This window comes from Gopherus flavomarginatus, chromosome 19, assembly GCF_025201925.1.
Source record: "Gopherus flavomarginatus isolate rGopFla2 chromosome 19, rGopFla2.mat.asm, whole genome shotgun sequence".
Lineage (NCBI taxonomy): Eukaryota > Metazoa > Chordata > Testudines > Testudinidae > Gopherus > Gopherus flavomarginatus.
This window is the reverse complement of record NC_066635.1, coordinates 3,707,898-3,721,126: the sequence shown is the minus strand read 5'-3', so window position 1 is coordinate 3,721,126 and position 13,229 is coordinate 3,707,898. Positions and strand designations below refer to the sequence as shown.

At 49.2% G+C, this 13,229-nt stretch overlaps 2 protein-coding genes across 3 annotated transcripts in view; one reads left to right on the top strand and one right to left on the bottom strand.

Moving 5' to 3' along the window:
• Nucleotides 1-1,816, top strand: part of FKBP6 (FKBP prolyl isomerase family member 6 (inactive)) — a 39,537-nt gene extending 37,721 nt beyond the window's left edge. Inside the window, exon 8 of the mRNA XM_050928957.1 lies at nt 1,344-1,816. Coding sequence (XP_050784914.1) covers nt 1,344-1,376 — 33 coding nt within the window. The 3' untranslated portion in view covers nt 1,377-1,816. The remainder of the gene's footprint in view (nt 1-1,343) is intronic.
• LOC127037332 (uncharacterized) overlaps nt 1-13,229 on the bottom strand; it is a 472,273-nt gene that overhangs the window by 339,103 nt on the left and 119,941 nt on the right. The window lies entirely within an intron of this gene.

The following is a 13,229-nucleotide window of genomic DNA, read 5'->3' as shown; positions in this document are numbered from 1 at the left end:
TATCTGAGACACAGCGTGTGGCAAATGGATAGAACATCATCTTGGTCCTCAGTGCATCTTCGTGAACGTCTCCAACGCTACCACTTGTAACTGCAAACAGTTCCATATGTTGTGGCGTTATGAGCAGTAGGATATTGAAATGGGGGGCAGGGCTTCATAGAATCGTGAGTAACCCATGTTGCTTGTTGATCTAAAGAACAAATCCTGCCTGACACGCTTGATGGCTTTTTAGGTAGAATTATAAAACTAGAGAATAAAAGTGGCGTAGTATGTGTGATATAACTGAATTTAAGTGGCACATTTTTAATGTCTGTCCAAAATGTACAAAAATACTTGGAGAAGAACAGTATCATCTGGAGTGAAAACTAGCTGAAAGACTACAAACGAGAGCCAAGGTGGGGGAAGGTAATATCCTTTATTGGATCATCTATTGGTGAGAGACAAGCATTCGAGCTACACAGAGCTCTTCTTCGAGTCTTGTTAAATGAGAATGTACAGCTGAAGGAAAAATCCAATGACTGGTGCAGAGTTTGGATATCATGATGAAAACTGAACCATGTTAATCTAGAATAAGGTGAAAAGCTAGGTTATGTGAGGATCAGTAACCACCACAAAAAGACTCAGATTAGAAGAACAGACAAAAAATATCAAACGGATTAGAAAAGTGCCAGCTAATGCTTTAAACCCAAAAATTCAGTGAGCAGAAGAAAGCAGAGAAGCCGTAATGCAGAAGAGACCTGGATGTGATGGGGGACAGCAAATTAGGTAGGGGTTTGTAGTACATTGTAGTGGCTTCTTGTACAAATATGTCAGAGTAAGGGGGTGACATTCAGGTGTACCTGCGTTCATTTCTGGGCACCTCGATCCCAAAAAGCTATTGACCAATTTAGAAAGGAGTAAACAAAGAAGAACGAACAGAAATGATCATGGATCTGGGAGTATTAACGGTTTTTGAATAGAGTTGAATCACTTGTATCTTGGCGAACTAAGGTGGGAACCATCTACAAGTATATGATGGGTATAAATACTAGTGAAGGGAAAGTTACTCGGTGGACTACAAGGGTAAATAAAGGCTAGATTGGAGTCCATAACATTTAGAGATGGGATTCCCTTTCAGGCCACGGGTGAGGCTGGTGAAGGAATATTGTGGGAACTTCATTCTTACTGTGCGCTGTGTATTGAGCTGTGAATAAATACAGAATTATTTCAGAGCCAGTAACGTCAATCATAAATCACAAGCGTCTGAGAATCAACCAGGCTTTAAGCAGATACAGCCAATCAGTCTAGTCAAACGACATTTATGATTAGTGTTTGAATGTTGCTGATTGTGGTTTTCATTCTAGAATTCTCTGCAGATGAAAGGAACGGTTCCATAACTGGAAGGAAGCTACCTCTAGCCCGCAAACATTGCATCCGTGCTTCGGGAGGAGGGGGGACGGAACGTCGTTTCATTGGAGAGCTCGGAATTGAGGAGGCTGCAAACCTGTTCAGTTTTATATGTACAACATGTTTTTCCAGAAAATAAGATTAAATTCTGCTGTAGAGAAGGAGAAACTGCCCCTCGGGCTTTATGCTCTCTCATTAATGGAGCCCTGGATTATTCACAGAAGCTGATATTGACTTTATTTTGAAGCAGACTTTTTCTCAGTCTTCTCCGACCTCTTCCAAGTTTTGGGCTGCTCAGAGGAAATATGTCAATAAAAGTAGGATGCCAGGGAATTTGTATTTAGGCAACTTGTTCTTAGACTAATTATGTTTAAAATTTGGTTTTGTTTTGAAAAAATAAACGGATCTCTGGAAAAGAATCCGAGCAGGACTGGTCCCAGTTTATTGTCCAAGAGTGATTTTTTAAAAGAAGCTAACGTGAGGAATCAGAATTTGAAAACATGATTTGGTTTGTCTTGCCAACTTGCTGCTTTGCTTGTTAGGCAATACAGCATGTTATGCTTTATGAACATTCTCGTGCATATTGATGCTAAATCCCCAATTACTTCAGAATATGCCTCTTACCTATTCCTCTTTTCCCCAAATATCAGCTCTCCCTGCATAGTTCATGTAGATTTCCTTGAATTGTTTTGGAGTGGTTCTGCCTTGCAGAGTGACTGAGTTGTTAAATGTAGATTTGAATGCATGCTAATGAATAACATACAGCCAGTACAAAATCAGTAAGAAACCTTACAAAGGTTCCGTGGAGGGGAAACTGGCATAGCAGAACGTACTGCTCCCACCCTGTACGTCCCACCTCATCCCCTCTGGACATGGCACATCAATGTAAGGCAATGAGCAGGGTGTGAAGGAGAATTGCTCCTGGTGAATGCACGTTCCAGAGACTGCTTGCCAGGAAAGAAACCTCTTGAACTTTCTCAACCTGTTTTTCTCCATCTTCTCGAGCACCTTCTGGCTCTTGTATTCCACAAGAACAACAAACGTACCTGTTATTGACTGACTTAATCAGCAAGCAAAGACAGTACACTGGTAAGTTAGGGTGCCGAAAGACTTCATTTGTCCGTGTCTTGTAAGCACAGTACTAAATATTTAATTTATAGCGTGATTAACTTATGGTAGACTTCATTGCTTATGGAGAAAGTACGTCCCTCAATCCTATTTGGCTAGACAGAGGGTCACATTCTCCCCCATGTCATGATGTAATTCTCTCATTGACCTCCAGTGACAGTTGCATCTGTCTCACTCAGCCTAAAACTGGGCCCAAAATGAAAGTGTGTATGGACTTGGTGGATATTAGCTCATTAGGAAAGAAGTTAAACTAAGCAGAACAGTTCAGATGTTCATATCTGCTCCTTTTAAAGGATCAGAGAAGCTTAAAACTGTCTTTGGAGAGAAGGAAAATGCATCTATATAGTAGTTTGGGCTAATAACTGCCCTAATTTGTAATAGATTTAGGAACTTGATGTGATGAACTGGGAATGTTCTTAATGTTTTCTCTGAATACTGTGTTGGTGCCTCAGTGTCCCCATGGCAGTTCTTAAGTATCTGGCAGAGCAAAGGGCCAGTGCACCTAAATGCCTGGCACTCTGTCTCCTAGCAACTGATGGCCTGGGCCCCTCCCCTGCAAAGGTGCCAGCTGAAGGTGTTGGAGACAAAGGGATCAGGTGACCTCCTGGCCCGGGAAAGGAGCTGAGCAGAGAGGAGGGGCTGGAAGGGGTGGTTAGTCTGGAGCTGGCTGGGGTCAAGGGTGGAGGGCAGACCTGGGGGTCTGGCTCACTGCCCCCCAGAATGGACCCAGCCGAGGGGTCCGGTTCGCTGTATCTACAAGCTCTGTTTTAGACCCTGTTCCTGTCATCGAATAAACCTCTGTTTTACTGGCTGGCTGAGAGTCACGTCTGACTGCAAAGTGGGGGTGCAGGACCCGGTGGCTTCCCCAGGACCCCGCTGGGGCGGGCTCGCTGTGGGAAGCACACGGAGGGGCAGAGGATGCTGAATGCTCCAAGGAGAGACCCAGGAGGTGAAGCCGTGTGAGCTTCTTGCCCTGAACAAGTCTGCTCCAAGGGAGAGGAGGCTCCCCAGAGTCCTGACTGGCTTGGTGGGGAGCAGTTCCAGAGCATCGCCCGGGGACTCCGTGACAACTGGTGGCAGCGGTGGGATGTACTGCACCCCGTGAATGGCGCTGCTTGCAGTAAGTGACTGGGGAGCAGTAAAACAAAGGAGGGATAATGAGGACCAGGCGTGCTGAAGGCTCAGAGTGGGACGGTTTCAGGGGGCGGTTAACCTCTGGGAGTGTGTGACCAGCGAGAAGGACTGTTGGAGTAACAGGGTCCCCCTGAGGACTGCAGCCAGCAGTCTCGGGCGGAGGAGTCTGCAGCTCGACCCTGGCAAAGAGGTGGTGATCACGAGAAGGGCTGGCACACCAGGGGTTCTTCCTGGAAACCATGGGGGAGCCAAGAGCACACAGGCCTGTGAGTCCAGAGCCACTTGGGAATGGTGAAGTGATGGCCTATCACCATCTCCTTGAGAAGGACATTGTGATCCTGTGCACAAAGAGAGGGTTACGCATGGGGAAATTCACCAAGGCACAGTTAATCGTGCAGTTGGAGGAGAAGGACCGCTCTGAGGAGCAGATTCCTGGCCCAGATGGGGCTACAAGAGGATCTGAGAGCAGCTGGAGCATCAGCCAGGCATCCCCGGGAGTCTGGTCCCCAACCAGACGAGGGTCTTCACGATCGGGTTCCCCATCAGGGGATCGGAGACAGATGGGATGGGAGCAGAGCCCGAGAGAGCGAGAGCCTGAGGATAAACTGCAGGAGAAGCAGCAGCAGCATGGACTGTCGATGGTGGAGCAGAGAGACATAGGGGGCTGCCCAGGGGTCAGGGGGGAAACAAGCCTGCGGGGGCAAGACCCTGGGACAGAGAGAACTGTGGTGGTGCAGCCCCAGATGCTGAGGGACTGTGGGACCTGGGTGAAGTTCCCTGGGGTGAGGCCCCTCGCCCTGCCTATGGCCCAGATCCCTGTGCAGACCCAGGAGGCGTCGGGCTGGCTGGTGGTTGGGGTTCTCCAGGATATCGGCTGGGAGGCCCTGTTGGGGGGTGACTGTCTCCCCATGGGACAGGATCCAAGCCCCGCTCCTGTAACGGCCGAGGGTTTGAATTCAAATCCAGGGAACCAATTGGCTAGGATGGAAATGGTCAGTGAAAATGCAAATGACCTGGCTGGCAGGGGGGAGGGGCTGCTGGGCTCAGGATACCTGCCTACCTGTAACCAGCCCCCTGGGGCTGAGTGGGAGGGAGAGATGCTCCCCGCCCCCCTGCACACCGGAGTGGGGGCTCACGCTGGCTCTGATGCTGTGACCAGAGCAGAGAGCTCGCTGCCTGCCCCCACTGGGACAGCAAGGGCAGCGCTGAGCACGGGGGGAGCTGAGACCCCAGCTGAGTGGGGGGACACCCGGGCAGGGCAGGTCAGCTGCCAAACAGGTTTGCCTGGTCCAGACGTGCTGCTGGGAAGTGATTACACAGCAGAGAGGGAGCTACCAGGGACAGGGCTCAGGGGGGCTGTGACCCCAGGCCCTGCCAGCGAGAGGGAGCAGGTCCCACTCCCTGCCCCAGCCGCTGAATCCCAGACCGAGCTGCAGAGGGATCCCTCCTTGGAGAAGCTGAGGGAACTTGCTGGCCACAGCGCTGCAAACCCCGTTGGGGAAGGCTGCAGGGACAGAGTCCTGCAGGAGAAGGGATTCCTGTACCGGGAATGGGCTCCCCAAGGGGAAGTAGAACTGGGGGAAATCGGAAGGCAGCTGGTGCTGCCCCAGGAATCCACAGGGTTCTTCCAGTTCAAACTGCTGGATGGGAGGAGAGTGAGGGGATCCCTGGACCCGGAAAGGAAGGATTGGGAGGAGAAGGGGGAAGACCCCCTGGGGGATGTCTTCCCTGAGGTGGGAGCCAATCTCCCCATCAGGTGTTCCCCATTCAGAGTCACTGGGAAAGCAGCCCAGAACCTGGAGAGAGAGGTCAAGGACCTGCTGGCTTTAGATGGGATCCGGCCGTTTTACAGCCCATGGGCCTCACCCGTGAGGCTGATCCCCAAGGGAGACAGGATGATCTGGTTTTGTGGGGGCTATCGGAAGCTTAAAGCCATCACAGCGTCTGATACCGACCCCATGCCTTGGCCTGGGGAGACTCTAAAGAAGCAAAGGGCGATGGAGAACTTGGCCCTGGCAGACACTGAGAACATGTGCATCTTTAGCCAGACCTGGGAGGAACAGGTGTCCCAGGTGAAGAGGGGGCTGGGCTGCCTCAAGGAGGTGGGACTGACGGTAAAAACTGGAAAGTGTAAGGGGGGAAGGCAGAGGCGTTGTGTCTGGGGCACAAAGTGGGAAGCGGCTGCCCAAGCCCAGAGCTGGCAAAGGCCAAGATGGGGGCTCTTAACCAAGACAGCCCGAATTGCAGCCCAGAGTGCTGGGAGAAGACCTTGTCCCAGTTTGAACCCCAGGGGTATTGGGGATAGCAAAAGGGTTCAAGCCGCATAAACCTTCTCACCTGCGGCCTGCAAGTGCCATCAAGCACACCCGACCTAAGGGAGGGCGTGAGACTGGACTGTCCTGATGTAACTCACACCAAGGAATGGGAGAGATTCTGGTGCATCCATGGGAACCTTGGTGGGTTCGAACTTCCCCAGGTCACTGGCTGAAGTGACCTCGCTCAGTTCGGTCTCGAAGGGGGGAGAGATGTGATGAACTGGGAATGTTCTTAATGTTTGCTCTGAATACTGTGTTGGTGCCTCAGTGTCCCCATGGCGGTTCTTAAGTATCTGGCAGAGCAAAGGGCCAGTGCACCTAAATGCCTGACCCTCTGTCTCCTAGCAACTGATGGCCTGGGCCCCTCCTCTGCAAAGGTGCCAGCTGAAGGTGTTGGAGACAAAGGGATCAGGTGACCTCCTGGCCCGGGAAAGGAGCTGAGCAGAAAGGAGGGGCTGGAAGGGGTGGTTAGTCTGGAGCTGGCTGGGGTCAAGGGTGGAGGGCAGACCTGGGGGTCTGGCTCACTGCCCCCCAGAATGGACCCAGCCGAGGGGTCCGGTTTGCTGTATCTACAAGCTCTGTTATAGACCCTGTTCCTGTCGTCGAATAAACCTCTGTTTTACTGGCTGGCTGAGAGTCACGTCTGACTGCAAAGTGGGGGTGCAGAACCCGGTGGCTTCCCCAGGACCCCGCTGGGGCGGGCTCGCTGTGGGAAGCACACGGAGGGGCAGAGGATGCTGAATGCTCCAAGGAGAGACCCAGGAGGTGAAGCCGTGTGAGCTTCTTGCCCTGAACAAGTCTGCTCCAAGGGAGAGGAGGCTCCCCAAAGTCCTGACTGGCTTGGTGGGGAGCAGTTCCAGAGCATCGCCCGGGGACTCCGTGACACTTGACTCATGTTAGGTCTTGATTAATAGCACATTGCAGGAATCCACAACTGAACTCCGTACGGCGCATGCCAGGAAGGCTTAGCTGGGTCATTAGTTGTGAGTTACGAAGCCAACACAAATGTAGATAAAATTGTAAACATGAATTGTCATTTCTGTTTTGTGTGTGTATCTGATCTTGCTTCACTTGACAGATTTTTCTAAAGGGCCCAGTAACGGCTGAGACTTAATCTTACTCCTTGTCCTAATTGTTCTTTTGTCAGATGTACTGTGCAGCCAGCTTCTCAAGCAAGTTCTATTTTAGCTCTGTTTTGCCATTTTTCTTTCGGGATGATAAATATTAGGGGGTCACATTTCTTTTAGTGACTGATAGGTTTGAAGAAACAGGTTGATACCAAAGATGTTAAAATGAGTCTTGTAGATTATATTGACTAGACACTAGGTGGCAATATATCCCTCCTCTTCATAAATACAAGCAACTTTTATGAGTGAGTGTGTAACAGACTTTATATTTTGCTGAATATTTAATAATCTTGTCTACAAATTGTTCTGATCACTTCCCTGATCAGAAGCTGATGGCTGTTCCCTGCCGGAATCGGAGAGCTTTCGTATCTCATGACTCCGCATGAGGACAAGAGACATTCTTGAAGAAGGCACATGTGTAATGGGGTTCCACTACGTAGCTACCTATGTCTTCAGCAGCAGAAGCTTTCCCACTACGCTTCCAGACCTTATCCCAGCAGCCAGCTCCGTCCAGCATTGTTACTGTAGGAAAGCCAGTGTGCCGGCAGTTGTGGTTAACAAACACAGGTGCTGTAAAGCTGAAGATGAAAACCTACTGAATCTATGTCAGTATTTGACTCCATCTTATGCAAAGGTTGAATCTGCCGACTACTAAATTTATATGCTGTGATTCACAAGTTTCTAAGGCCTGGATCCTGCAGAAATCTCAAGCCGATGCTTAACTTTATGCATGTGAATAGGCTTGTTCAATGGGCCTGCTCAGCGTGTATAAAGTTAAGCAGTGATCTCAGGCCTCAGGATTGGGCCTAGGTCCAGGAGGGGACCCCTGTGATCATTTGCTGCCTGGCACAGGCCATAGAATTTCACACACTAATTCCTGCAGTGAAAGGAATTATCCTTTTAATGCGGGGCGGGGGGAGAGGTTCACAAGGGGATTTAGGCACCATTCACAAATCTGAGGAAAAGGCAGAGTTATCCCTTCCCCCTTATATCCAGTGATTAGGGCACCCATCTGGAGCACAGACTCGAACCCAGGTCTCCCAATCACAGGTGAGTGCTCTGGGCACTAGGTTATTGGTTATTTTGGGGTGGGGGTCTCCGTCTCTCCTGCAGGAGCTGTTCCACTTAGTATCAATTAAACATTCATCGGAGCAGGACCTGGAACCCAAGTGTCTCCTGACCCAGGTGAGTGCCATAACTACCAGACTAGACTCATTCTCGCTCAGTGAATATTTATACAAAGGGAAGCAGCTTCTGGAGACTCATCCCAGAACAGCAAACAGCCTGGTGGTTAGGAAGCAGGGTGGGGTTTAAACCTGGGTCTTCTAAATGCCATGTGAGGGCCCTAACTATTAGGATGTTGGGCTGGGGGGTGAATTGCTGTTTTCTGCTCAGTGGAACACTTTTTGACTCCAAACTGTCTTGTGTCTGAATTTTCAGTTAATCAAAAATAGTGGAAAAATTTCAGTTTTCAGTTGACCTGAAACAAAACAAAGTTTTTTGTTTTTTTGTTTTTTGTTTTTTAAAAACTGCCAGGGAACCAATAAAAGAGTTATTCTCCCGTCTCTACCAGTGGATTACCTAGAGCACATCCCTAGGGAGGCAGTTAACCTATGGATTTAAAGACCTCCATGTGATTTAACTAGAGCTTGCCCAAAAATACCGGTTATTTCCTGCAGGAAATGTGGATAATTTCTCTTCTGAAATTTACCATATTTTTTTTGGTTTCCCCACAAAAAAAAAAACAAAAAAAATGAAGAAAAATGAAAATTTTTACCAAAACCCAAACAATTTTACTGAGAATTTTAGGTTTTTGGTTTTTTGTCATGAACCCAGAAACCTCTGACCAAAATGAAAGATTTCCCTGAAAATTTCATTTTGATCAAAAAGCTGTCCTTTCATTAAAAGAAAATGGTTTTTGATGAAAAACTTCAACCAGCTGTAGAACTAACCACATCCCTTGGTATGCTGTTCCGAGAGTCTGTTACCTTCACCAGTCAAAAGTTGTATTAGTTCCCATTTGAATTTTTCTAATGTTAACATCTGGCCCTGGTATCTGGTTATACCTTTTGTCTGCTAAATGAAGAGACACATAATATCAGCTATATTTTCCCTGTGTAGCTACTTGACCTTGTCCAAAAGACCAGGACACAGTCTGCTCCCACTTCTACCCTGCAGTCTGTGAAGTGGAGATGAAACATATTAATTCTAAAAAAATGAACTAACACGTTGGTTCTTATGTGCCTGAGAGATGAGTCAGTATTTCCTGGTTATCGCCAGCTCTTGCAAATTGCTTCTTTGCTAGTAACCACACAAGAAATATAATGCAAATGTAAATACAACTGAAATTACTAGAGCTTGAATACCATGGTGTCTTGGTTTTCAACAGCTGGCATCCAGGGCGAGCTAATGTACCAGCTACGTGATACCTCCTCACATTGTCTTCCATTTCTAGGGTGGGGTCAGCAGGCTCTGTCTTCTAGACGGAGTCACTGTAGACAGGTAAGCAAAAGATTTGGCATGGCAATGACCCCACTGCCTTCCATACTTAGAAGGTTGCATTCTTCCCAGCTCACCATCCCTGTGACTGCTTGGCCATGGAAGATCTAAGCACCAACACGTTTTAGTTGACTACCAGCACCATAACTACGTGGTCGCTGAGGGAAGAACTCATTCCTTTCCAAACAGCAGGTCAGACGCAGAATGCTTGAGTGGGTGATGGTCTAAGCTTGGTGTGAACATACTCGGTAGGGGCTGGAAAACCATGAAAGTTTCCCCTGCACCCATTCATCTTGACTCTGGCACCCAGAATCTGAGCTTAGATCTCCTCTACTAGCAGAGACTGTCAGGAGGTGCAGACATCTAGCTAAGAACTCTGAATTGTCCATTTTATTTGTTTAATATTCTAATCTAAGTTGCTCCACTTTGACCGTCTGGGGAGACAGTGTCATCTAGTGGCTAGGGCACTGGCGTGGCAATCTGAAGCCCTCAGTTCTAGTCCTGGCTCTGCCGCTGGTGTCTTGCATGACCTTGCACAAGTGATGAGGCCTCTCTGAGGTTCTTTTCCCCTCCCACCCTTCATCCGTCGTGTTTATTTGGAGTAGAATTGTCTCTGCAGCACTTAGCATGCGGAGACCTCTCGACACTGCTGTAATAGAAATAACGCTGCTCTGTGCCTGTTCGCGTATGACTGTAGGGACTCTAATAGCTAGTGATCGTCTTCCCCAGTGGCCGTGGCCAGTGCTGGAGTGCTCAGTGTCACAGGAGCCAGGCCACGGGCCCTGCTGGAGGGAGAGGAAGTGAACCAAAGGGGTTTTGTTTTGCCTTTAAAGCAGTTTTCCAGTATAATTTTGCACTGAAGCAGGAGCAAGAGCCCAGTGCCCCGTGGGGCCCTCAAAAAGCGAGGTGTGTATCTCAGGCGGTTATCCCAGTGCATCTCCCCTCTCTGCTCACTGGGGGAATTCAGTCACTTGTCGCTTGATGCGACCTGTCTCTTTCCCAGATTCGTTGTAGTTGCCTCTCACTGCTTCCTCTTCTCAGAGCTGGTCAAATCTCTGTCGCTGCTGGGATTCCCCAGGCCGCCTGCAGCATAGGCTGTTTGAGAAGCCGTGCCTTTTACTCTCGGCTGCCGTTCCTGAAACTCAGCAGAGCGGAAACTGCTCACTGGCGCCAGCTGACTCACTGCTGTGAACCCCAGAACTGGCACCTTGAGCGCTCCTATTTTTGCATGTTCTGTTCTCCCTCTCCCCTCGTTTGTGTTGGCAGTTGCTGGAGAATGAAGCTGATTTAATTGGCAGTTGTGTTTGTGGCCAGGGTGTTATGAAAAGGTTTTCTGTCTCTCTCTGTAAGTTACACTGACTGTGTTTTCTTTCTTAATATAATATTCACTTCATTATTAGCTGAAAGAGGTTCTTTTGCAGAAAAAAGTCCCGCTTCCAAAAATATATATAAAAGTTTCTTCATGCAGCAGTATTCTGAGGGCTGGGCTTTTCAGCTGGAAGGGAAGTGAGAAACCTGATGGTATCTGTGATTTAGACAGAAATTCCTTTCTTTCCCAGGGTGATGGAACACTGCCTCACTGTGCTGGTAGCGCTACTGGCTGCAAAATCGGCTGCACCCTCGTGCCTTCTCCCAAACGGCAATGGAGTGGGGGTTTTTCTTTGTATCTGAGGAATGAGGTTCTCTGAGGGCAAATTCAGAGGAGATCTGTGCAGGACGGTTTTGGGGTTCACTTGCTTTTTTCTGTCATTGGTTTTCCCTGTTGTAGTATGTTGGTTTAAGGGGGATTTTTCTCTTCGGAGCAGGGATGCATGTGATTGTCTGCTGCCGGCATTGTCCATTGGACTGAAATCCGGCATTTCCTGACACAATTTGAGCACGCATCGTTGGGGCTCAACCTCAGGAAATACCGTGTGCACTTCACAGGGTTACTCAGCTCATTCCTTTACTAGGTGGTAAAGACATTTCCTGCATCAGCAGTGTTTAGGGGGATGGAGCTTCGTTACATGTATTTCATTTAAATCCATTCTCCTTTTAAAAGAGACTGCTGCAGTGAGGGCTTTCTTGCCTTGAAGAATGCAACGGCAAGGCTATTCAAGGTGGCGTTTCCAGCTCAGTAGCCAGTTCTAACCCATTCCCTGGGAAAGCCACAAACCCCATGGCCTGTGGGGGGTGAAAAGGGCTGGAGAACCTTTCAGGCCTGCTGTGGGGCCTCGGGTGGTTCGTTGTCCACAGAGCATCCAGTCTTGCGCAGCCCAAGAGAAACATCGAGGTCTCAGGCACACACACAGGCTGGAGGCCTTGCTTAGTTTAGGGGTTAACGGGTTTGCTTTCATGTTGTGTTCTGACTGAAGTGCAGGCCAGCGGGGGGAGGAGAGAGCGCTCACATCCTGAGACAGTTTTGTTTGTTGAGTTAGTCATAGTGCTTGACACATTCAGGTCGTTCTGCATGGTCTGATAAACGTGAGGCTCCAGCCTCAGAAATGCCTCCTCAACCAGGCCACGTGAAAAGGGAGCTGTGCTCCTGGCCGTGGCCCTGAGAGCAGCAGGCTAACACTGGGCAAACCTTTGTGTGTTTGCTGTAAATGGTACACAGCAGCTGGCAGTTCACCTTCGGAGGGGTGGAAACTACTTGACTGCATCAGGCTTATCAACAGCTTCCTGCTGGGCTCTGCCATGTCACTCATGCCATTTGCATGGAGACGCTGATGTCCGTATAGGGCTGGGTCTGGACAGATTGAATGTAAAATGTGCCACCAGTGGAAACTGGTCAAGACAGCTCAGCACAAGGTGTGACTGAGGGGGAGACCTGACTTCCTTGAAAGCCCTGTTCTCTGTGGAGATTCCTGGTTTTGTGTTGGCTTTGGGAATGGGCAAGGAGTGCAGGCAGTGGATGTGGCTAACCAGGGGGGTACATGTCTGATGTAGAGTTTGGCGACCAGCCGGAAGTCAGAGTGATGTTCGTTACTGCCATGGGCTGGATTTGAACGAAATGCTGACCAGGTAGTGATCCTTCACTGGTCTCCAGGCGGCTTTTCTCAGAAACTTCCCTCGTAGCTGGACATGGCTGAGGAGTGAACGGGACATGGACCTGACCCCATTTCTCATGCACACAGGTCACCTGGCCTTGGCCATGTGCAGCTGCTCCAGCTGTTGAGCCCAGAGAGAAGTCTCTCTCCCCCCACAGGAAGGGCCAGCGCTATTGCTCGTGAGCTTGTCTCAGCTTGAAGGTCTCTCTGTACACGTCTGACACGAACAGGATTGAATATACTGTGCACTGTACATTGAGTAGGGTATTGTAACCTTAGAGAAGGATCTGGGATTGGCTTCTCAATGCTCTGGTGAGAAGTGCATTAGAAATACCACGGTAAAGGATTTTTCACAAAGCCCTTAATAGACTAGACTCTCAAACAAAAGCAGACGCTGCAAAAAGGAATCAAAGGCTGAGAGACACAGTTGCCGGGGCGCAGCTCCTCTAACAGGCCTTCCGCCAGAGGGGTTACGCTGGGGCAGCTCACCAGGGGGTTGTGAACTTGGGTCGGAGTTAATCATTCAGAGCTTTGCTTTCTAAGGAATTTTAGAACTTGGCCCCAAATAAAATTGTGCTGCCGGCTGCCACCAGCCGCACAGGATCCAGCAA